Genomic DNA, 23,594 nt, shown 5'->3' with positions numbered 1-23,594 from the left:
CGAAGCTGTGAAGTAGGATTGTTAAACCAACTTGAAAAAAAGTTGTTTTCCTGTCTAGCTCGTTGTTTCTTCCCCTATTTTGACATTTTTTGTGTGCTTCCGCCTGGATCCACCTGTATATGCCTACTGCTGTGGTTATGTCTGCCTTTTCACATTGTGCATACTTTCCTGTTTCTTGATTATACTCCTCAAAGAGCCCGTTCCCTCCTTCTCCATTTCCTTGAACAGGTACGCTGTCAATTAGATTTTCCTTTTTCTTGCCACTTTGTTCCTTGCTTCACCAAATGTTTTTCTCTTTTTTGATGATAATATTTATGCTGCTCTCCTTGAAGTGGCTGCTGCTTCCCCCTTGCCACCTTGTAATGGAGGAGTCAACTATTTTTCCTCCTTGTTTTCAAATGCTTTTAGGAATACCGAAGTTTTAACTACAATTAGCAGTAGAGCTCTTTATAGAAACAACTGTATAGTAACCAGTAACTGAATAGTAACCAGTATCAAGTACACTATGGATTTTTTCCAGACCACCAGCAAGTATTTGCCTGACCATAATCTGAAAACTGTTGGAATTGTGTTAAGAGAACAATAAAATTGCATACTTGAGCTTTTATACAGCAAGAAATGAGAAAATCAAGGCTACATACACCTTCTGGGCTGTTAGAATGCTTTTGATTTTTTTTTCTTTCTTTTTTTTGGGGGGGGGTTTCTAAAGGAAAAAAACAGTTATGTAATGCAGAGCAATTTGGTGAGGTTCTTTATTAAGATATTTCTGCTTAGGAAAATCATTGGAATATCCCTTATTTTGGTTGACAGGGATTTGTGCTTACTACAGAAAAGTACAGTAAGGCCCATTTGTTAAGAGACTTATGCGATATATACTGGAGAAAAGTGAAGAACCTTATCATTTCCCTATTTGCCATGTCTCTGTTAAATAGTTCTGTTTCTAGATTACTGATCTGTGCCCAAACCTCTGTAGTGACTGTAATATCTAATTGCCCACTTCATGGCTTTATTGGGCAAATTAAATACAGGATACAGAACACTATTTTCAATGAGTTATGTATGTAATAAGTCAAGATTTTTTTTTTTTTTTTTAGTCCTTTATGCATATGTCAAGTTAGGACTGTTTTAATGCTATTTCATGTTTTGACTATTCTACTTTTTCTATTCATGCTTTGGTGCTAAAATTGCTTTCATTTTTTATTACATTTTAAGAACTAAAAGAATCTCTTAGTCTGAGATAAAGTTGGAAAATCTACATGGAAAAGAAATAAAACATTTCTTAAGTGACCAAAAAAAAAGTGAATTAGAAAAAATAAACAAAATATGCTAATGATCTTTAGTAAAACCTAAATACGTTTGATTTACTTATTGTAGGTTGATGCCTTGCGGTTACGATTGGAAGAAAAAGAAACCTTTCTCAATAAAAAAACAAAACAACTTCAAGACCTCACAGAAGAGAAAGGAACCCTTGCTGGAGAGATTCGAGATATGAAAGACATGTTGGAAGTAAAAGAAAGAAAAATTAATGTCCTTCAAAAAAAGGTAAGATCACTGATGAAAGGATATGTTGTAAAACTTTTGAGGCAGATTTAAAGGAAATAAATGTATTTCTTATAGCATATTAATTTTAATATAGTAAAAAAATGCAAGGAGTAAGTTTGTAATAGTTAAGTAGTTCTCTAATATAAAATATGTGTTACTGTTTTCCATGGGATCATTTATATCGTAGTATATCTTAATTATTTTCTGTCACAAAAATATTAGATGCTGCAGTTTCCACAAAATTATTGGAGTTAAATGAAAGTCCTAAAAATTTTGACAAAACTTCTTATTCCTCAACATGAGGGATTCTGTTATCCTTAGTAACGCTGTTTACTACTCTTTCCAAATACTGTAAATAAAATGTGTGGGACTGCTAAAAGATTAGGATACTGCTTTTTTCTTTTTTAAAGACTTTTTTTTTTTTGGGGGGGGGGGGGGAGAAGAGCAGTGGGAAAGGAACCTAAATAAAGTCAATTATCTGCTTTTCCTGTGAGCTAAAGACAGTAAGAAGGGAGGCTATCTCCGAACAGCCTTACTAGTCTTATTTCTAATTTTCCACAAATTTAGCTAACTGCATTTACTCTCTTTGGGAAGCTGGATTTAATCATTATCGTTTCCACTTGGGGGGTGGGGAGGGAATCTGCTGGAAAGGCAGCTCTGCAAGGGTTGTGCATACAGTAGTAGAGTGTTTATTTACCATATCCCCATATCCTTTTTCTCACACTCACAAAAATATTTATGCTAGCAGGTACGTTCTGTATGTGTCGTGTTTATCGCTCTCTATAGTGTATAGATGCACTTGTGAGCATAGGGATAAATGGAGACAAAGTTCCTGGCATCAAATACATTTTAATATTACTTCTCCCCTTCATTTACAGCCACTCAAAGAATTTCTATTCCTTACTCTCTATTATTACGCAGGTACTTCATGTTACTGTTGTTTTCCTCCGGGATTCATACAGGGTTCACATGGTCTAGCTGTGCTTCTGTCTGCAATTGGTTAAATACAGTCTTTAAAAAGCCAAGTCCTTATTTTCCAGAAACCGAGAAGACTGCTTTTTCAGGCCCAGGAAATAATGCCTATCAAAACTGGAATATAGGTACTCATCCACTTTAATCTTATTTCTGAATATTTGCCTTGTTAGCGATGCTGATGATGTAAAGATAGCAAACTTCAAGCCTTTTATCCTGTGCTGAATACTAATTAGTTTTGGACATCACTTGAGAATTTTGAAGAAAAGAATGCATCTTTTCTTACAGTTTTGCATTCTAAAAATGCCCAAACAAACCAACAATTTACAGGTAGTCTTGTATTTAGATCTTGAGGAAATGGATCAGTAGGAGGAATGTGGATTCAGTGATCAAAATTGTGTGATGAATATAACTTCTCACAGAGCTGTCAGCGCTATCTGTCATGGCTATGTGCTCAGAAATGTGCAACATACTGTGTTTTTCTGGTTTTAATACATCATGGCCATTTTATTAGGGCTTGCAGATGGTCTTGCCTCTTTTGCACCTGCTTCTTAATGAAAATAATCACTCTCAAACAGCACTATCTCTCTTCACTAAATCATAGAGTAAACACATGTTGTAGCCTCATGAGCTCTAGTATGCAATGTGATAAATAAATCCTGCTAACTACTAGGTGCAAGATCAGACTTAGTACTAAATTGATTCTTTAAAACTGGAAGTAGCACCTGAATTTTTTTTGAGGTTTTTATTCTGGTAAGTATGCTTCATCACGGGACTTCTGAAGTTCAGTTTTCCTGCTATGGGCTAAATACTGGGCTTACTCAGAGAAGAATGGATTATGGTGATTACTTTAAAAAAAAAAAGAAAAAGAGAGAAATGGTGCATTTACATCACGTAGAAGTTATGCGTAGATTTGCTTCTCTGAAGCATTTTTAATAACCACATTATCTTAATATGTAGACGTTAGCATGCCCCAAAATGCTAATATCAGATCATCATTAGACCATTATTTTGTTTATAGGAAAATAATATCATATTTGGAAAACTAATTTTTATAATGGTCACATCTTCAGCTTTGGATCATTATTTTACTTGTGCTTCGCTTCCAGTGTGTTTGGAGATAAATTCATTCACAGATAATTTGACTAGAGAAGAATTTGATTGAAATATTGTCCTGCTCTACTCACCCCTGTTATTTAAGTAAATCTAGAGTATGATACTATAAAGGATGCTTTCACTGTTTACTTTTTGTGTGTCTGGTTTACAATTCTGAAGTAGAAAATGCTGTATGTCACCAATGGAAATCCAGGCTTTTAAATTAATCTGGAAAAAATATAATAATATACTTTTCTAGTTAACCCAAGTGGTCAACTTCATTTTGGCAGTGCTTATTAGACCATGAGTTCTCATGGTTAGCCTCCTTGAGCATCCCAGCATCCTTGGCAGCAGACGCAATCTCATCTCTGGACCACAATAATTCCATGTAGAAGGGAGGATGTTCAGTGTCTGTCTACTGTTTTCCAAGACGCTTTCCTGGCATTAGTGCCTTTCTGTTCTAGATAATTTTATCCTCACTACATGAAGTTATGTGTCCCAGGGCATTCATACCTCATAGGGTCCTTATGTTCTGTCAAAGGCAAAGGGAGCACAGCTCCTTTTTGACCATAGGCAGATCGATCATTCAGTCATGTGTTATTTCAGAAATACGTTGGACTACGTAGAGTAGTAATTCCTAGTGCTGTAGTAGTCTCATTGTAATATTTTTGAGCAGTCACTTTTCAGGGATTTTCAGATAGTCCAGTAGTGGATGCTGTGCTTTAAGAAAAAGATTGTCCGATGTACCTCTTTTCTTTCCAGTTTTGACAACATGTCTTTCCAATAGCAATGATATATAAGAATAAATTTTGATGGAAAAGTATTTAATATATATCGATTGCAGTAATTTTATCCTTTACTTGAATCTAATTATGCTTTTATCCTTTACTCCTTGCTGGATTGCACTTGCTTCTTGCATTCCTTCAGTTTTCGCTCATCTTCTCCTTCTGACCTTTTAGCCACTTCTTCCGCTATTGTTTTCACTTCAAGTGATGGCAGCCAGACATTTGCATGTTGAGCATTTAGAAATTAATTTGTTCTCATCGTGCACGTGTATGTGGAGAATTCAGTAGGTGGAAAGCAACACGGACCGTTTCATACGACGCTTAGGAAGCGAAACAATTACTGGGCCCTCTGGTGGGTTGTCCTGCCTTTAGTTACCTCCTTTCAGGACATTGTCCTGGTTGCCGTCTTATCTCATGAAAACCCTTCTGAAAGTGAAGGAATTGCTTCTAGTTCTTCTTCCTATGTTCTCCCTAGACATTAGATTCTTCTGACTGTAATAGTATAATGCTTGTCTCCATTTTCTTTTTTCTATGCAGGGCCAAATGTTATAGCTGTGCATTTTTATTTACTTTTGATATGAGGACTTGTGAATAACCAGTTATTTTAATACCTTCATTTGTTGATGCAAGATAGGTGGCTACATCTCTCTCCACTCAGCCTGGAGTGCTTCACTCAGCCTAAAATAATATTTGTTTTAATGGTTGTATTCAAGTAATTGAAGCGGGGAGAATTTGTATATAGTGCTTAAAAATATTTCTGTCAGTAATAACCTGAAACTGAGTAGGAAGGAATATGTAACTTGGAAAGATGTGATTTCTAATTTTATATTCTTTCTCTTGTGTACATTACTGATATCTGCCATGTTGAAAAATACAAAGGAGACACAACGAAAACCAGAAAAGCTCCCTTTCAAAGTCGGAGCTGTTTCTTCTCCTTTCTGGATAGCTGTTATACTTGGAGGACAGGACAGGTTCTGTTGAGGGCTCCCTACCAAAGGTGTGGAAGAAAAAAAAACATTGGCAACAAAACAGCTGTGGTGAGTCCCATGGGATGGCATAGGAACGCGCATAAGGCAACGTTGCAGAAAAAAGTAGCGGGCTAGATAATGAGCTAATGATGCATCGCCCTTCCATGCAGTGGTTTTGGTGAAATTTTTGACCAAATTGAAAAACGGCTACGCCATTCAGTATAATTTGCAGGCTTAAGGGAGGCCCAGCGCTGGAACAGCATGCATTTAGAGGATTTGGATCAAGGTAGATTGGCATGGAGTAATAATAAACTTATGTCAATGTCAGAGGTGCAATATTACTTAATATTTCTTTCTTTTAGAATCTTTGGCACCACTGTTCCATCTTAGTGCCAGTAAAGTTGGGTATGCTGTTTTAATAGCCTTGTTTAACCTGGCAAAGCTAGTCTTACACCTCATATCTGTCAGTTTAGCATGCAGAGGGGCAGACCTCAGAAATCTTTATGTATTTCTTACCAGAATGTGCAAGTTCTATGAATATGGCCGAGCTGTAGGCTGAAGGGCAGAAGTGCTGACCTGGATGATGATTCTTTCATGTTCCTTTTTGTTCCCAAATTTTCTCTTTCATAGAGTGGCTATACCTGGTGTGTTTTGTCCTCTAGGAATCTGTAGATATTTTAAAGATATCTTAAAAAACAATTATGTATTCTGAAGTATGAGTCTCAGTGTTGAAAACAGTAGCTGTTGAGACAAGAACAGTGTAGAGGATGTAGACCTGGATCATATTAGGACAACAGCTTGTGGAAAGTCTTTTGTGGGGACTATTATAAAAGAACACCATGTAAAGGGGGCTAATATAATATTCTACTTTGACTTACAACATAACTTTTCATGTAAAATGTTACAGTTTCCATCTTTAATAGTTTAAGCTTTGTGATTGATGAAGTGCTACATGACTGAGGGCCCTAACCTACCAGCTAATTAGCATTTGTAGGAAATATCATAAAGTCTTAGCTCTCATGTAATAATTGGAATCTGTACCTGGAGTGGCTGGACTGTGCACACTAGGTGATATTGTCCAGTTTGTGTTAAATTAAAATGTGTTGTACAATTAATTGTAGGCATTACTGTTAGCTGTCTTCTGAAAAAGAGGAAATTTACATACGGTCAGATTAGGAGTATACTAGTGTAAACAAATGAGTCCTACTCTTGTGCTTAGAAGTTTGCATTGATATTATTGCTTGATGCAGGAATTCTGGCTGAGAACACCACTAAAATTTAAACTTCTGAATCCAGAATGGTCCAGGAAGACCTAAGAGACCAATTTCTTTCATTTGATCTTAACAATAGAAAGTGCAAGCACATTGCTAATAGAGGATGCCTTTGATTTTTCTTTTGCATGGTTTAATCAGTTGGGAGCATGTTTTCATAATCCTGTAAAGGGATCATGATGGCATGATGAAGGACACTGTTATTAACGTTGTCAAATTCTATCAGAACACTGTAAATGGACTGTTATGTGAACTGGGGTTTTGCAATTACCAAATCAGAGTTCTATTGTATTTCTGGAGTGAGACAACAAATTCTGAACTAATTTGTTGTTCTGTAAAACAGACCAATGTTCTGACTGCAGATTACCAATGTTGTTACAAAAATTAGGGAGTCATTCTGGTGTAACATGAAAGTTTCGATGTTTCAAAGCTGCTATGGTGACTATTGACTTGTGTATTATGTTAAGAAAAGTTTCTTCTAATAATATATGCCCACTTTAAGGATACAGCATTCAGTGTAGTGAGTATTAGAAAATTGTACTTTGTTGGCTGCTTATGCTTGCAGCTTTGCCAAATCATGTTGTGTTATTCAAACAAGGCAGTCTGAAAGTGAGATTGAACTAAATATACCCAATTGTTCACCCAGGGTGGGGGTGTTATTGATCCCAATATATTGTCAAAAAAAAAGGTTCCTCAATGATTCTGCACAAAAAAAAAAAAGATTAGATGATTAGGGGACTAGAACATTTTTCTTATGAGGAAAGACTGAGGGACTTGGGTCTTTTTAGTCTGGAGAAGAGAAGACTGAGGGGGAATCTTATTAATGCTTATATTTAAGCATTAAGGGGTGGGTGCCAGGAGGATGGGGCCAGTCTTTTTTCAGTGGTGCCCAGTGAAAGGACAAGAGGTAACGGGCATGAACTTGATCATAGGAAGTTCCTTCTAAACATGAGGAGGAACTTCTTTACTTTGAGGGTGGCAGAGCACTGGAACAAGCTGCCCAGAGAGGTCGTGGAGTCTCCTCTGGAGATATTCAAAACTCGCCTGGACGTGTTCCTGTGCAATCTGCTCTAGGTGAACTTGCTCTGGCGGGGATGTTGGACTAGATGATCTCCAGAGGTCCCTTCCAACCCCTATCATTCTGTGATTCTGTAATGCAGCCTTGGGACCCTTAAACTTTGCATGTGGTACACATCAAAGCTATCTAAATAAATACAGAAAAAACTCTGTAAGCCTAACCAGCGCAGCAGTTTGGATGCTCTTGGCCTGGACACTGAGACACTGAGAACAATGTTTTAAGATCAGAGGCAGTGATCATTTTCACTTTCCTTTAGCTTCTTCAATTTCCCATTCTTTGTAACACACTACACTTCTAAGTTTTTACAGGTTATAAAAGGTCACTGGAAATATTTGACTTAATATAGGTTCACCCAGTGAAGCCAACCTGGATGATCATCCAGCCTACAACCATAGCTATGAGTTTAGGTATGTCCATACGCCTTGAAATCCATGATCGTTATAAAGTTTTCCAGTCTGTGATTGAATCTACTGTCTTTTGCAATGAATTTGCTACCCATTGAAGCTAGAAGCCGAGCATTTTGTTGTTCCCCCCCATTCCTGACAACCTGCTTGCTACTGCTGCTTTTGTTCAAGTCTACACTTCAAAAGGAGAATAGTTGAATAACATGTTTCTGCTTACTGACCTATTTGAAAGTAAGCACTTACCTTTAATGCAGAAAATCACTGAATTCCTCAAACGAAGATTCATGAGATTACAAAATCTAAAACCTGTTTTTGGTAATTATTGAATATCAGGTATATTGTAAATCACAGGCCCTCAAGTAAGTGAAGAAATATTGACTGCACCTGGTCTTGGTGTTAAAGTTGTTTGGAGATCTGCTCATAATAATCATGTCTAAGCAGGTCTCCTCCTTATCAGTGGCAGCTGACAAATTAATGAAATGGCTGGAGATGTTTGGTACCAGGTGTTTGGAAGAATTCAGAAGCTTCACTAGGTTTCAGTATAGGTTGCTGAAATTGCAAGCATGTCTTAGTTTACAGTAATTATTCCCCCAATATGAGTGGGAAGCATCTAGGATGGCCTTCACTTGTCAGAAAATATTGCAAGAAGCAACATGTATGCAGTTCTTCAAGAAACAGGGTCAAACTGCAGTTGGTCAAACTACTCTGGTTCATGTACCAGTAATATACATCTCTGAACAGGTAACAAAGGAACCGGTTTGTTTGCATGTTTGAAAATCATATTTGTATTTTAAAATCCTAAAAGTTAAAAATAATAATTTGGCTGCCTTTGTATACCACCTATGGAAAACTAAGCATTTTGGATATATCTTTTAATTCATTTGGGAGCTATAAGGTAAGATTGTTAGTGAAAGTGAAGAAAGTACTAGTTATTTGAAGAAATAGGCTGAAATAAGAAATACGTGCTTTGAAGAGATGCTATCATATGTTTGTGTAGTTTTTAGCGCAGTAGTATGATACTATTATTACATACATTGTTAACTAATACATTATTAACTTTCTAAATTAGTTCTATATACAGAAAGGAGGAAAGCAGTTGTAAGATCTAAAATATGATGTAGTACAGTATATAAATGAGAGATAAAGAAAGATTACTTTTTGGGAAATATTAAATGTATATGACTAGATCACATGTATTTAGAATTTTAAAGATAAATCCTTAAGTGTAAATAACATAAGTTATTCTAGATCAAGTTATGCTAGGTACTTTTGAGAGGGTTCTTCAGACGCAGCTCAAATGAAGATAATTGAATAGTGCAAGACTCAGGTTATATGTAGCATACAGAAGTGCTCTTAAAAACAGTTTGCTGTTTGCAAAGTAGGACTGAGCTTAATGAGATACTTGCATAAAGGCTTCATACTGCTAGTGTGACACCAGTGCTACGGGCGAGGAAGGAAGCTGCCATTTGTCTCTGAAATGTCAATACTAATTAACAAAGTTATCTTTAAATAAGATCCTAAGTTTTATTCATGCTGAGAAAGCAGCCAACTCGCATGTTGGGAATTTTAAGCTGTGAGGAGTAATATTTTCTTTTCAATAGAGTTGGAGGAAATTTCTTTTGAAGCATGAAAGAGCTAAATTATGTATAGTGCAACTGGGCAAAATGAAAGTAGAAGTTGTCATATGTGGGAGGTGCAGAAGAACACAAAGGAATTATTTAAGGAAATGGGTGACTACTTATATATCTGAAAAAGAATGAGGGAGAATCAGAATTGCTTAAGAGAAGAAATATATTTTTCAGTTAAATAGTCTTCCAAGAAATGTAATACAAGTCTGCTGACTGGAATTAAAAATGATAAAGAGGAGTGTTATAAATGTAATTGAGAATAATTTTACATTAGAGAGCTATCCTGCTGTCATGACCTTTTTTTTGACTTTCTAGCTCCTGACTGAGAGGAGAGTGTGTATTCATGTGATTCACTGCTCTTGGAAGTGCATCTTTGAGTGGCAGCCTGACTATTTCCTAAACTGTCTCAACACGACAGATTCAGCTGGTTTTATACCTGCCAGCCATTTACTGTTGAATCCTTGACAACTCATTTAAATGACAAAAAATCAGATCCTTCAAAAAGTAGCCCATGGAACAAAGTTTTGCACAAACCCAAAAGGCTTGTATGTCTTATTTACAGGCTAATCTTTTTCTTGAAAGCTCTTTCAAGCTCCACGCACCAGGTGACTGATTTGTGGTAGGGAGGAAGGAGGTTGGGTGGCTTCTCACCTTTTCTGACTGACACAAACATTGAAAAGGGGGATTCACAGGAACATGCTGCAGCTGCCTCTTTGAATCAGCAGCCATTTTTCTGTGTATGTTGTAACTGAGTATAGGAAGTACTCTCTGCCAGGCTCCAAAATTTAGATCTGCTGGATTAGATTACCGTTTTAGCCTTATTCTGCAGTAGAATAAATACATGTACATTAAAAGCATAGCTCTAGCTTCAGAATATATAAGGTGGCAAGCTGGGAATATGTTGCCAAGTAATACTTTAGCTAAAGCAACAGTTGTTTTATTCTGTATATCATATTTTGTTACACGGCATAACTGTGATTACAGCAATATTGGTAGAGATGTTTAACTCATATCTTTTTCCTTTGGGATACCTAAGTTGTCACCTTCAGCATAATCCTTTGTGAAGCTGGGAACTGTGCATCCTGTCAGGCTAGTATATTTAGAAATGTTATATATACTTACTGCTTCACGCATAGCGGGAGCAACTGTAGCATCAGCTACTAGTTTGGGGAGATTTTTGTTAATGCTAGAAGTATTTCGAAGCTGTAATTACTTCGGGGACAGGTAAAGTGAGGATGTTATTTACAAAATTGAGCAAAAAATATTTGGATATTATTTATTTGTTTTCATCTGAACTAATGCACCATTCATACTGGAATTTGGTGTATCGAAACTAAGTCTCAGACACAGTTCAAAGTTTACTAAAATTGTCTGTATGCCAAGTATAATGATACATTTTGAATCTAAATAAATGGTCTGTATGATTCTGTATCATGGTTATAGCACATCGTTTCAAACGTGTTGCTACCACATTTTTATTAATGATCCTTATTCCTTTTTAGCATATTTTAGCTAAAAATTGTGAATCATAGTTTTATGAAATGCTTCCTAGGAAAGTAAGTTCATCAGCTTATTAATTATATGCAGTAAAATCCATGAGAAGACACTTTTTAATCTTGAGTGGTTCAGAAATGGTACATTTCATATACTATTTTGAGCCTATTTTGACAGAGAGATTAATATTTTTGTCGTAGTCTGATGCATGAAATATTTAGCAACATAGTGACTGAATAACTTGTTAATGTGATAAACCATCCTGACCTTATCCTGAAATAAGAAAGTTGCTATGATAGGCAGTTACAGTTGATCTGCAACTTGACCTAACGTATAGCCAAGTTTGTTATATCTGGAAATAAAAAGAAACATTTCCTAATAAATATAAAAAGTAGACTTATGCATTAGCAGTTGGTTTTTACCAATTTTGTAGTATATTAAATTTCTACTCTTTCGTTGGCATAGAATCAAACACCTTAATTTATGCATTGCTAGAGCTCCTTGATGTTGGCAGTCATGCTTTCCTGGTGGTATTCCATTGCTGTCTGTCTGACTGAACAGTCTGTGACTAGAGACTCTAATACCTTAGTAAATTGGATATTTTATCACTTTTGGAAAAGCATCACCTCTCACCTTTTAGTGGAGCTCTTATTGGCTTTATGAAAGCATGAAGTTCAAAGACTTAAGAGTATGCATGCAGATAAGTTTAATGGTAACAATAAATGAGAATTGTTATCTTCATTCTTCTCCCTTCATATTATTGTTACCAGATGTAGCCAGAGCTAGTGGTGCCAATTTGGTCAGATTGCTTTGATAATTTTCTTGTTGCCAAGTAGTATGTATTTCTTGGTGGTAGAATCAGCAGTGGTATGTTTGAATAAGAGTAGAGTAAATCCAACTTTAGGATGGAATCTGAATCAAATTCACTTCCTTCTAGCACACCTGACTTCAATTTTTAACGCCTAGCCAGGCACAGTGCTAAGATCAAAGTGAAATAAAGAGAATGGAGTAAAGCAGTTCTTGGAAAGTAAAAAGAAAAATGGCATAACATTGCATAATCTTTTATATAGGAAAGAAATATTGGGCCTATTTGCTATTCACTTAGGAATAAATCTGCAGTAAATTTACTGAAGGTAATTATGCCAGCGTAAACCCTTATTTATCTGGGAGAAAAATCAGTCCCACTATATTTATTGCTTAAGAGATGCCTTGATTTGACAGCAGAAATCTCCATTCATGTCCCTAGACAGGCACAGAGTCCTTTATCGCTCTCTGTTGAACCCCATGCCAAAGTGACTGTACACCACAGGAACTTCTATACATTGCTCTCTGTAGTGCCTACTGCTGATCTTGAGTGAGGGTGAGAAGCTGCTAAAGGTCCACATAAATTTGTTAATTATTCACCTTAAAGCAGCTGCTTGTTGATGGACAGGATTCAGAGTATGTAAAAGCAAATTTTCAATTTAAGTGAAATACCTGCTGTGACCTATCCCAAAATCTTCATCTATGGTTAAGTCTGGATTTCTGTTGTGGCTGTCATGGGAGCCATAAATAGCTTGATTTGAATGTTTATTTAAAAAAAAAATAATCCATGACTTTTGAGAGTTTCAGAGTTTTAAGAGTTCAGAGTTTCGGGAGGTGGATGTGATAGTAAGCATCTGAACGAATGTGGAGAACTTTGAAATATAGAATCTAGACTACAGAGGAAGGTAATAGAAAACAGGAGTTTGCTAATTTAGTTGCAAAAGAGATCATCCCTGTGAACTATCCATGGGAGCTGGTCTTGTAAGTTGTCTTAGATTTACAAAACGTGATTTCTTGCATGACGTTTTACATGTTCAGCAATTTTCACTGTTAGCACTCTTTAATTGTCACTAATTTTTGTATACTGTCGTTTTGTGAAATGTAATATAATTCAGCCTCTGCCTTGAAAAGTATGAATTGCAACACCTTCCACAAGTCCCTAGAAATCATTCCAACTTTAGGGAGGGGATATAGCCACCTCATAGACAGCTAGCTGCAGGCGGGGCAGCAAAATGAACCAATTCATACCATCATCCTTGTGAATTGCCTCCCTTTGGCGAGGCAGGAGCATTTCTCCTTCTTTGGGCATATTGTAATGCTGACAGCAGTGTTTAATGCCGACAAATGTATCTTCTTCTTGACAGCTGTGCTACAATGCGTGCTGCAGGACTTATGTCTCAGTAAGGACTAAATCTCGGTGGTTTTTGGGAGGGGACTTGAGGTGGGGGGAGGATGGGCAGTGCTGCAGTCACTGGTTATCACTGTGCCTTAAGTGTTCTGCTGCAAAACCTGTTAAAAAAACTCCAACACCACAAAAAGGCACAGGAACAGAACAAGATTTGCTTGTTTTTGTTAAGTTTTAATATACTATTTACAGAAAACCTGATTAACACTCATAGACTACCTGATTAACTTTTTGTACTAATGCTAAAATAAACATTCTCTTGGTAGACCAGTAGAAAATAATCTCTATATATGCTTAGTTCTGGAAAGAGCTCTTCCCTGTGTCTGACAGTTTTCTAGCATTGAGCTGGCCATCATTCAATCATTTAAAAAGCCCAGACTGTTAGTAGTATCTATCGTCTTCTGAATGGGAGACGCTGAAAATGGAAGTGTTGTCAAGACTATTGTAGTTTCATTGTTAAGCAATGCTCAAGTTTTTTAAAAGAATTTTACAGTTAAAGTTAAGCGTGTGTTCTTGATGAGAAAGCCTGACAAAAATTAAGTTCTGTAATAACTCTAATGCTTGCAGAACTACAGAGATAAAGTAGTCAATCTGTGTAATATATTTTGATATAGCCATCATCTCTAAAGGATTCAGTGTTCTTAACTGAAAAGTCCTAACTCACCACTCTTCTGAAGGTTTTAACTAGTGTCTGTCAAACCCCACCATGGAGAGGGGCACACGTTTCGGGGAGTAATGGAAGAGAACATGGAGCTACAAGGGCTTAACGCTATGGGAGAGAACCGCATCTGACAGTTGCTGAAACTTCTCACTGTCCTATGTAATTCTTTAAGACAAACTTTTAAATATCTGGCATAAAAAGCAAAGAAATATACATCAGAGAAAACATATTACAAGTGTGTTATCAGTTTTAGTATAGTATGAGGTCAGTGTCACTGACATTGCAATAGCAGGTGACCTCCAAATGCACCTTTAGGATACGACAATGAATTTTCCTGTAATTGCCAAAGGGACAGTGAGTGTTCTTCATGGATCCTTTCATCAAGGCTTTTACAATAAATGAAGAAAAGAAAGCCAAATGAATAAGGATGGCCACAGTGATTAATAAATCCCAGGCATCAACATCATCATGAAAAACTCAGTTGAGGAAAAAAGTATTTTTGCTATAGTTCTACTATATAATAATTTTCCTGTATTTTTTTATAGTTGATGATATTACAATGATGCTAAATCATATATACAAACCTTCTGGTTTTTAGGAGGAGATACATGATAGAAAGATTAAAAAAAAAGGGCAGTTTTTCATACCGAAAGCAAACTATCTTAAATGCAGAACTACTACATGTTATTTCTGCTTCCTATTCAGACATTTATATAAAAGCATTGCTGTGTTACCTTTGCTGCTGTAGAAAATCTAAACTGTTCAGCAGATGTTGATTAAAAGCATCCAACTTGTTGCATTTAACATTTCGGTTTAAGTTTAGTGGCGCTTTGATAGTTTATACATAGAAAGACTGTCTGGCCTGCAGTAACTAATGGTGAAACTCAATATGGGCATTGTCTTTCGTGCAGCTGTAGTGCAAATATTAAATTACATCTCATAGCAACAAGAATCTTAGTTCTTTGATGAACGTTTTGAACACTTCAACTCTTAATTGGTATAAACCTATGTACATTGACCATATGTTAGTTTAGAATGACTAAAAAAAGACATCTTTAAAAAAAGAGTGCAGAGAGATTGTTACCCTTCTGCAAAGCTTTTTTTTTTTTTGTAATGTAGTCATTACACTGTCTCTTATATATGAATATAGATGGCCTCTGTATCCGGGGAGCTAAAAGGAAACTTTCCAGTAGAAAGGGTATTATTATTTCTGATTGATTCCTGCCTAACTGTTTAAGCTCTGCTGCTATGGTTTTTTTCCTACTTTTTACTACTGGCACTTAAGGACACACATATAAAATAGTACCATGTGAAACTGAATTCTCTATTACAAGCTCTTGAATGCAATTTCTAAGGGCAGGATGCTCTTCTAGTACAAATCAACATGACTGTATTGAATTCATATAGCCATCCTTTATTTATAGTAGCTAGGGGGCGGGCCTGTTATTTTTACTTTCAATGTAAAAATTTTTGCTATTATAGTTTTTTTTAAATTTAAAATTATTTTCCATTTTTAGGGCTTCCCTTCTCCCTCTTCAACCTGTCTGCCCCCTTAGTTCTTACTCTGAGAGTAAGGAAATGTAAAGTTTAATTTTTTTCCTCTGTTGATTGTGATGAAGTATTATATTATTGTTTAGAATATTTTACAGGAAAACTGGGACATAAAAGACTATTGGAAATCTCTGAAATAATTTTGTGAGGCTGTAGGAAGAGGTATGTAATTAAGGATTAAAGACGACAGGGCAGTTTTAAAGTGCTGTGCTTGCACCTTTTTTTCCCTTCAGCTGTGAAATGTCTGTGATTTTTAAGTTCTATACAATCAATTTATCATTTAGAATTAAGAGCAGTACACTTATCTGAAAGCCTCTGAATTAAAGAAAGAATACTGAGACTTCTTTATGTTCTGGAACAATCAAATAAATCTTACATTAGCTCTCAAGCGAATTATTTGTCTGTACTTTTGAAGTCTTGATACGAAATATGTTTAATATTGTCATACAGTTCTATGTAAAAGGCCTGTTACAAAACTATTAATATAAGGAGATACATAATTACTGTTATAATATAATTTATGGACAGAGTCTTCTAAAAAAATTAGTCGTAGCATACTGCAGTAAATGTTAGACATTTGCTATACTCATAATTGTATATAGTCTGAGTTACACTGTCCTGTAGAACAGTGTGATGTTTAAACGTACATTTATTTTGCTTTTGTCTAGACTCTTGTATCTTTTATAGCTTTCCATTGGAATCAAAACTGTAGGAGCTGCTTAAATGAGAGATGTATTGAGTTTCAAATTCAAACCTTACAGAGCATGTTAAATATCTCTTTAAACTTTCCCGGAAAGGAAATAAAGGTATTATTTTCTTTCACTCAAGCTGGTGATTTAAATGATAACCTTAAGCCATCAACAGAAATATATGGTGGTGTTAGTAAAAACAAAACAGATATTCTGAAAGTATTACAATGCATATGTGCATAGATTAAATGTATATGAAAAATAGGCAAGAAAAAATGGGAGACCACAGATTATGATGGAGTTTAAATTTGGTGTTAATTCTTTAACTGGATTGTCCACATAGATGTGTATGATATCTCAATGGAGCAGTGATTTTCTAGGCAAGAAATATTTTATTATAAACCATAGCTCTGGATTGAATAGGGATAGAATGAATATAAGAGAGCAAGAATAAAAGTAAAAAAATTCCCTGCATTGATTGTAGTTGATTAAAGAGTATGAAAAAGGATAAATGGGCAACTACAATTAAGAGGAGGGGGACTTACTTGGAGTGAGAAGGCAGATTTTTCTCTCAGATATGGCTGCCTTCAATATTTTCATTTAGAAAATATTCTTCACTATTTCAATTAGGAAAAAAAGAGTTTAAATTCAGATGGGGAAAAAGAAATGGTGACTAGCTTGAAAAAAGAAATTTGGAGTGTTAATGTCAGGAGGCTGAAGGGTGTGATTAATATCAATTTAGAAGAGTATTTGCATTGGGATGCTCTAGTAAAAATTGCCAATATTTCTGTCCGCAGAAATACTGGGTAGCAGAACAAAAGACGATGACCTCTCTATAGATGGCCTTTGTGTCATCCCACCTGAAAAGCCATGCTTGATTTCAGATATCTCGTTGTCAGAACAATGATGCAAATTTGAAAGAGTTAAACAAAAAGAATACTTAGAGACCTGACAGGGACAGATATCTGGCTAAAACTAATAGAGCTTAGTTTTTTATTCTAATATTCTGAAGTTATAAATACCACAAAAGAGGAGAAATTATTTTGGACAGTGTAAAAATGTAGAAAATGAGTAGCATGAAATCAGATTGACAAGGAGATCTGTTAAGTGACTGGATAGCATTCAAATGGGAAAGGAAATTCAATGACCATGGGTTTTTCAGTGCTAGGTGTAACGTAGGCTGCAGTCCTGGAAAGTATCTTAGAGTATCATAGAGTGTTCCACTGCCCACAAGCAGGATTTGAAGGAGATTCTTACAGTGAATGAAAACATTGCATTTTCTCTAGGGATTAAGCCAGTCTTCCAGCCTCTCAACACCACAACCTGCTCAACCTTTTCACTTTGAAATGAAGTACAGTTTATAAGGTTTCTGCTTGTTATTCAGAAGTGTAGATGATGGCTCTTTTCTGTAATTAAAAAGAAATCTTTTTTCTGGATGTCTGTCTGTCTGTTTTCCTATGTTAACCATTTTCCAAAGTATGTAAAATCGTAACTCAGGGTAAGTTACAGTAAATCATTCCTTCTGTTATTTTTCTAAATTCTTTTCAGTCTTTTAGATTGTTTCTGTTTTACTGCTTTATTTTCATTGATGAATGCTTCTCATTAATTAATCAGGACTATATTGCTCTTTAATAACCACATTGACTTTAATAACATATTGTAAAGTGAAATAATTTTATTTAAAATGAGGTAATATGCTTTTTAGCTTCTTTCTTGTGATACTTTGGATACCAAAACCTAAATCTGCTTTCAGAACAGATTGGTCATTTATTTCAAAACTTATGTTATTTTTCTATTTCTAGAGATATTTCTCTTGATATATTTTAAAGTAAAGTATTTTCAAGTAATGCATGCAACATACACATCCGTGTTGTTTGGTGGGGGTTTCCCCCACCCCCACTTTTTTTTTTTTCCTTCTTGTGCTACTTCCTATTCATGTTATCCAGTATATTGATCCCTCTGTGTTCATTGCTCTGGAAGACTTCCCATACTACTGTGTAACTGGCTCTTGCTCTCTTTCTGCAGCTCTTGAGGAGCCTATTACTCTGTTTCTTTTGTAGCTTCTTTCCTTTTCAGTATTCCCTGTTGCCCAGCACTTGTCTGTACAACTTACCTGCTGCCTTTCTCTTCCCACCATCTGTTAACTTTTTTGAGATGTGCTGTAGTTTTTTTAATCTGGGCAGAGGCCCCCAAGTCTTCCCAATTGATACAGACATAATAGGAATGACAAGATACAAACTAAAAGGTTTACCAGTGTTCATCTTAAATAATTTGTAGTAAAAGTATAAGTATGCCAAAGCAGCTTTTTTCTATGTGTGAGTTTACACTAGAGTATACTAGAGTATATATACTTCTCTGGCTTGCATATGACATAGTGTAACAGTTTTCTATGCAAAATCTTCTTGAAAAATTCTTGCATAAGCTAACATATCCTATTTTATATGCCAATATACCAAATAATACAAAACTGGCCGTGAGTAACAAATCGTCAGATGTCTTCAAATACCTGAAAGGTAGGAATGAGCAGAAAGGTATGATTTTTCATGGTTAACTTGGAGAAGTAATACAGGTCATATTTTCAGGTGCTCTCAATGTGCAATTGGGCTAGACTTCAAAAAAAGTTCAGCAGTCAGTCATTACCCTGTAACATGTAACACGTTGTGAGATGTAAGAATTCATACCCAACCAACCCAGCTTGAAAATCTGGCCCTGAATATATACAGATGGTTGTTATAAGAAGCATTAGCTTGTTAAGAATGAATGTCCACCTCTTCATGTGTCGTAACTGGAATTATGTGTTAGTCTATTTTGTATTATTATATTTACTATCTGGAAAATACCTATTGCATTTTGAATTATATCACAATAAATACGTATAATGAGAGCAAAAACTTTTCAATGGATGTCTGACAAGACTGTGAGTCCTGCTTAGAAAAGTCCAAGAGTCAAGCTGTTTTGTTCTGAGAATTTATTGGTCCCTGAAGAGAAGGAGACAGAGACTGAGTATTTCCAGATATACAAGTGGATATTATCAGCCCAAGCTTCTTTTGGCTAGCTTCCTGGTGAAGGTTAATTTTAGCATTAAGTTCCAGCTCTTTCTCAGCTGGAGTCTGGCAACAGAAGCCAAGCCTTCAGTCCAGGAGCTCCTTTCTGTGTGACAGCCTTCTCCTCTCTTGGCTCAGTTTGCCCACTGACCTGCTTTTATAGCCCTGTAAAAGTATCAGCTGACTTGAGGGCAGATCCCTTCCTTAAGCAGTCCTAGGGGAGTTTTCTTCTCCTCTCTGTATGAAAACTCAGCACACATGTCTTCTTTCTTAATGCTTGTTGATTCCTCTGAATCCTTCCTGTACCCATACATTTGAATCGTGTATGATGGAAGGAATCTAAACTCTCACAGTAAGTAAAAATGGGTGAAATATTTCATGCAGTGATTGCACAATAAAACAAACATGCTTGTTTTGGAAGAAGAAGAAAAGATATTTATCACTTTTGATCCCCAATTTTAGTTGCATTTGCTTCTATTTATTAATGCAATAGGATGCTCTCAGTTTATACATGTACATGAGGTATTAGGCTGATGTTTCCAATTATAGGATAAAGAAAATTTTTTTCTAGTCACATATAACAGCACTTTATTGTGGGTACTGACCAGAGAATATGACCGCATATTCCCAGTAAATGATACACATTTTCTCTTAGTGATCAACAGTTCATAGGTTCTTTTCCTTCTTTATACCTTTTTTTCATCTCCTGAATTAAGGGGCATATATATTTTCTTTTTTCTTTAGGTAAACTTCCAATCCTATTGGACTTTTTTTAGATACAGTAATGATACTTTATGCTTCTGTACGGTTTTCCCTAAGATTTTACTAATACTCAGTTGATACTCCATACATTCAGCAAACTGAATCATACAGAATATATAATGGCATGGGTAATACTTGCACATTATGTGAGTAGATCTCTCGATTCTCCCACTGGCTTATTTGCTTTTCTCAGCCTACTTTAGGAAAGTTTAATTACTGGGTAACATCTGTTCAGAAGGTTGATATCAATGTAAATTTCATGTCTTCATTAATCATATCCTTTTTGTTCTTTGCAGCTTTACAACCATACTGTGGTGAATGTGTTGAGTGGACTATCAAATGGATGGATAGACAGAGTGTACATATGGGACTAAATTATTTAGTAGCAAGAATGTCTTCTAGACCTTAAAATATCCCTGTATTCCTAAATCACTTGCTCCTTAGGACAGAGATTTGTTGTAAAGCAAACCTGACAAAACACTTGTTATAAGTTACAATATAAAAGCAACTATTAATCCTGTTCAGGTGACAGAGACCTACAGCTATGTGTTTCTGTGACAGCTAAGAGGGGGTTCAAGGGCTGAAATTCTGTTTGTAGAGCTTTTTGGAAAGTGGACTTGAAGTACTGCAAACCTGTGAAGACCTTATTTCTTTTCAGGTTAATGTAGCTGTGAAGTATGTTAGAATTTTGAAAACATTTCATTTAGTTATCAACGAATGGGAAAAGGAAATGTAAGAAATGCATTTCCCTATTATTTCATGGAGTTCTGATAAAGTATTTGCAATCAAGGTCAATATATCACTGCAATTATACTATATTTCAGACATTGTAAAAATACAAAAATGTAAATAGAAGTATGAATTCTTCTGTTTTCCCTTTCCACAATAACAGTTAATTGTTGGGACCAATTATTAATATTTCATAGGATCATTTAGGTTGGAAAAGACCCTTAAGATCATCGAGTCCCAACTGTTAACTTAGGTATAAAAATGGTATATGAAATTTCCAGCCTTAATTGTTTTTTTAAAATGAAAGAAAAAAGCATATCAAAACTGAAAGCCTCATTGGAAAATAAGTATCTGAATTCTCATTAATGGCTTTGAAGATACCTCAAACTTTGCAGTTTGAGAGAAAAAGATACTGACGCAGAGCTTGCTGCCATTACTAATGGTTCAAACAGGAAGTATAACCTCTACAAGCAGAGGAGTACCCTGTCCTGGTCATTCTGCTCTCTCCTCCTGGAGGCCTTGTTGGTACTAGTGGGGAATTCAGCATGAAACAGAAGAATTGGTAGAGTTCTGGTGACAGACTTGGGACTTTATTGAGGAGATAGCCACTTCTGGTGCTGCCATCTTCTGGTTTTTATCTTCATGGTTCTTAGAAATTTATGTATCCATTTGATATTTTTTTCTGGGCAGTCTTTTGCTGAGTATCTCTTGTTGACAGATGATGATATTAGTTTTTTTGCAGTAAAGGCATTTGACAAATTGATGGAAGTGGGTGAAATATTTCAGACTTCAGTTTTCAAAAACATATGCACATTGACTTTGAAACTATTTTAGTTTTCTGTTTGTATTGTAGGTTTTGGTTTTGTTCATACAAAAAGTTGTGTATATCTTGAAGTAGAACTAAATTTGATCCCAAGAAGGCTTGAATACACCATTTCTCATATTTTTCTTAGAAATGTTTTTTGACCTGATTATTATTAGGTATGTAATGTTGATCCTTCTGACCAAATAAAATTATAACTGCCCTTTACTTTTTCATTTGTGTTTGATGGTGCTGCCAATGTTTATTTGTTACTTCTTCATAGCTGTTATACCTCTCCCTTCCTGTCTCCTGTTCTTCTTCATTTCATTCCTTGAAAATTCTCATCTCCAGATGTCAGCATCTGTGTAAATTCTTGTTTTTGTTTGGTATTTTCTTTACGTTTGGTTGCTACTACAGCTTTGGTGTTCAGTAGTAAGAGCATAATTTTTTTCATCCAAAGTACTGTTTTCTGTGTTCTGGTCTTTGTTTGCATATTTGTTATAATTTCCAACTCTCTCTTTTAGAGGCGTGATGTCATCTTTACCTCTCATCTTGCACGTCCACTTTCTCTCTAATGGTAGTATCTTCAGATATTTTTCTTCCTTTTTCAATCGCATAAGGAGGTAGCTGTATACACTGCATAGCTTACTTCTTTTGAAGAGTGTATGCACTTGATAATCTGTCTCATGTCCTGTTGACACTACTGTAACTTTACACATTTAGCTTCCGAGGTTGTTGCTTGTGAATAAACAAAAATGAGCTGCCCTCTCTTTTCTGCATTACTTCATACCAGGTGCAAACATGTAATATGCATCTCCATTATATCAATTTGTTTTTCTGTTAACTTTTTATGTGGGTTAATTTGCGGTATGCATTTTAATGCTTTATTTCGTACGTTAGTGACAGTTTTTGCAGGTTAAGAAGAAATTGGAGATAAATATGTGAGTGAATAGCTTTCATAAGGTCTTGGATGGTCCTAGAATAGAAGTGGTAACAAACATGAAACAAGCACTCTTTTCTCTAGCTCAGAATTTCAGCTAAATTCACAGTGCTCCTTTTTTAAAGAGAATTTATTCTAGCCACTGAACAAGGCAGAGATCAAATTCTCACGCAGTCTTTCACAACTGTCTTTACACAGAGCCTTGCCTAACAAAATTAGTTGTACTTAGTATGTCATCCCAAGACTTGACATTTGCTCTCTATGAAATGGTACACTTGACTTAGCTAATGTGTCAGTGCATATTACAAGGGACGGTGTAAATCCATGGGATATAGTTTCCCCGTAAGTTCTTGTTTGGCAGTGTTAATACTGGGTAATAGTAGCATTTTGTAAGTATAGAGAAAGGTAGGTTTTAGGTAAGTTACTGGTTTGTGTTGTTTTATTGGAGCTATTTTATACGGAATTGTTTTAAAATGGCATTATATACAAAAATACAATAAATAACATAACATTACCTTCAAAATGTGATGAAAAATATAGATGAACTGAGTTCACAGAGAAAAATTTCATGTCACAACTGCTTCAGTTTCATTTGTGAAATGATGTAGTATTTTATATTGCAATATTTCTGTTAAGACACCAATTAGAATTTGAAGCCTTATTTTGCTTAAACGTTGTATAAACTAACATCCTCCTGGCCCAAAGTACTTGCTACTTTGTTAGAGACAAGTTCACATGCAAAGATTAGCAATTTCAAACAAAGCAAAGGGGAAGATGATTCTGTTATTTTGGATAAAATGGGCACAACCAGGTGGTTCTTAATAATGTAAATGTAGTGGGTAAAAAACCCAAAAGTCTTTGATGATATAAGAATAATGAACAACCGTAAAAGTAAATTTTCAAACCACAGTGTTAATCTGATCAGCTGCGTAATCCTAACAGCAAAAACTTGATGAGCTTGAAGAAGCAG

The 23,594-nt window shown here is 35.6% G+C and overlaps 1 protein-coding gene across 1 annotated transcript in view; it reads left to right on the top strand.

Moving 5' to 3' along the window:
• Positions 1-23,594, top strand: part of ERC2 (ELKS/RAB6-interacting/CAST family member 2) — a 499,899-nt gene that overhangs the window by 158,870 nt on the left and 317,435 nt on the right. The window contains exon 7 of the mRNA XM_059823475.1: positions 1,375-1,542. Coding sequence (XP_059679458.1) covers positions 1,375-1,542 — 168 coding nt within the window. The remainder of the gene's footprint in view (positions 1-1,374; positions 1,543-23,594) is intronic.

The sequence above is a fragment of the Gavia stellata genome, chromosome 12, assembly GCF_030936135.1.
Source record: "Gavia stellata isolate bGavSte3 chromosome 12, bGavSte3.hap2, whole genome shotgun sequence".
NCBI classification, from domain to species: Eukaryota; Metazoa; Chordata; class Aves; order Gaviiformes; family Gaviidae; genus Gavia; species Gavia stellata.
This window is presented reverse-complemented; position numbering and strand designations above follow the sequence as displayed.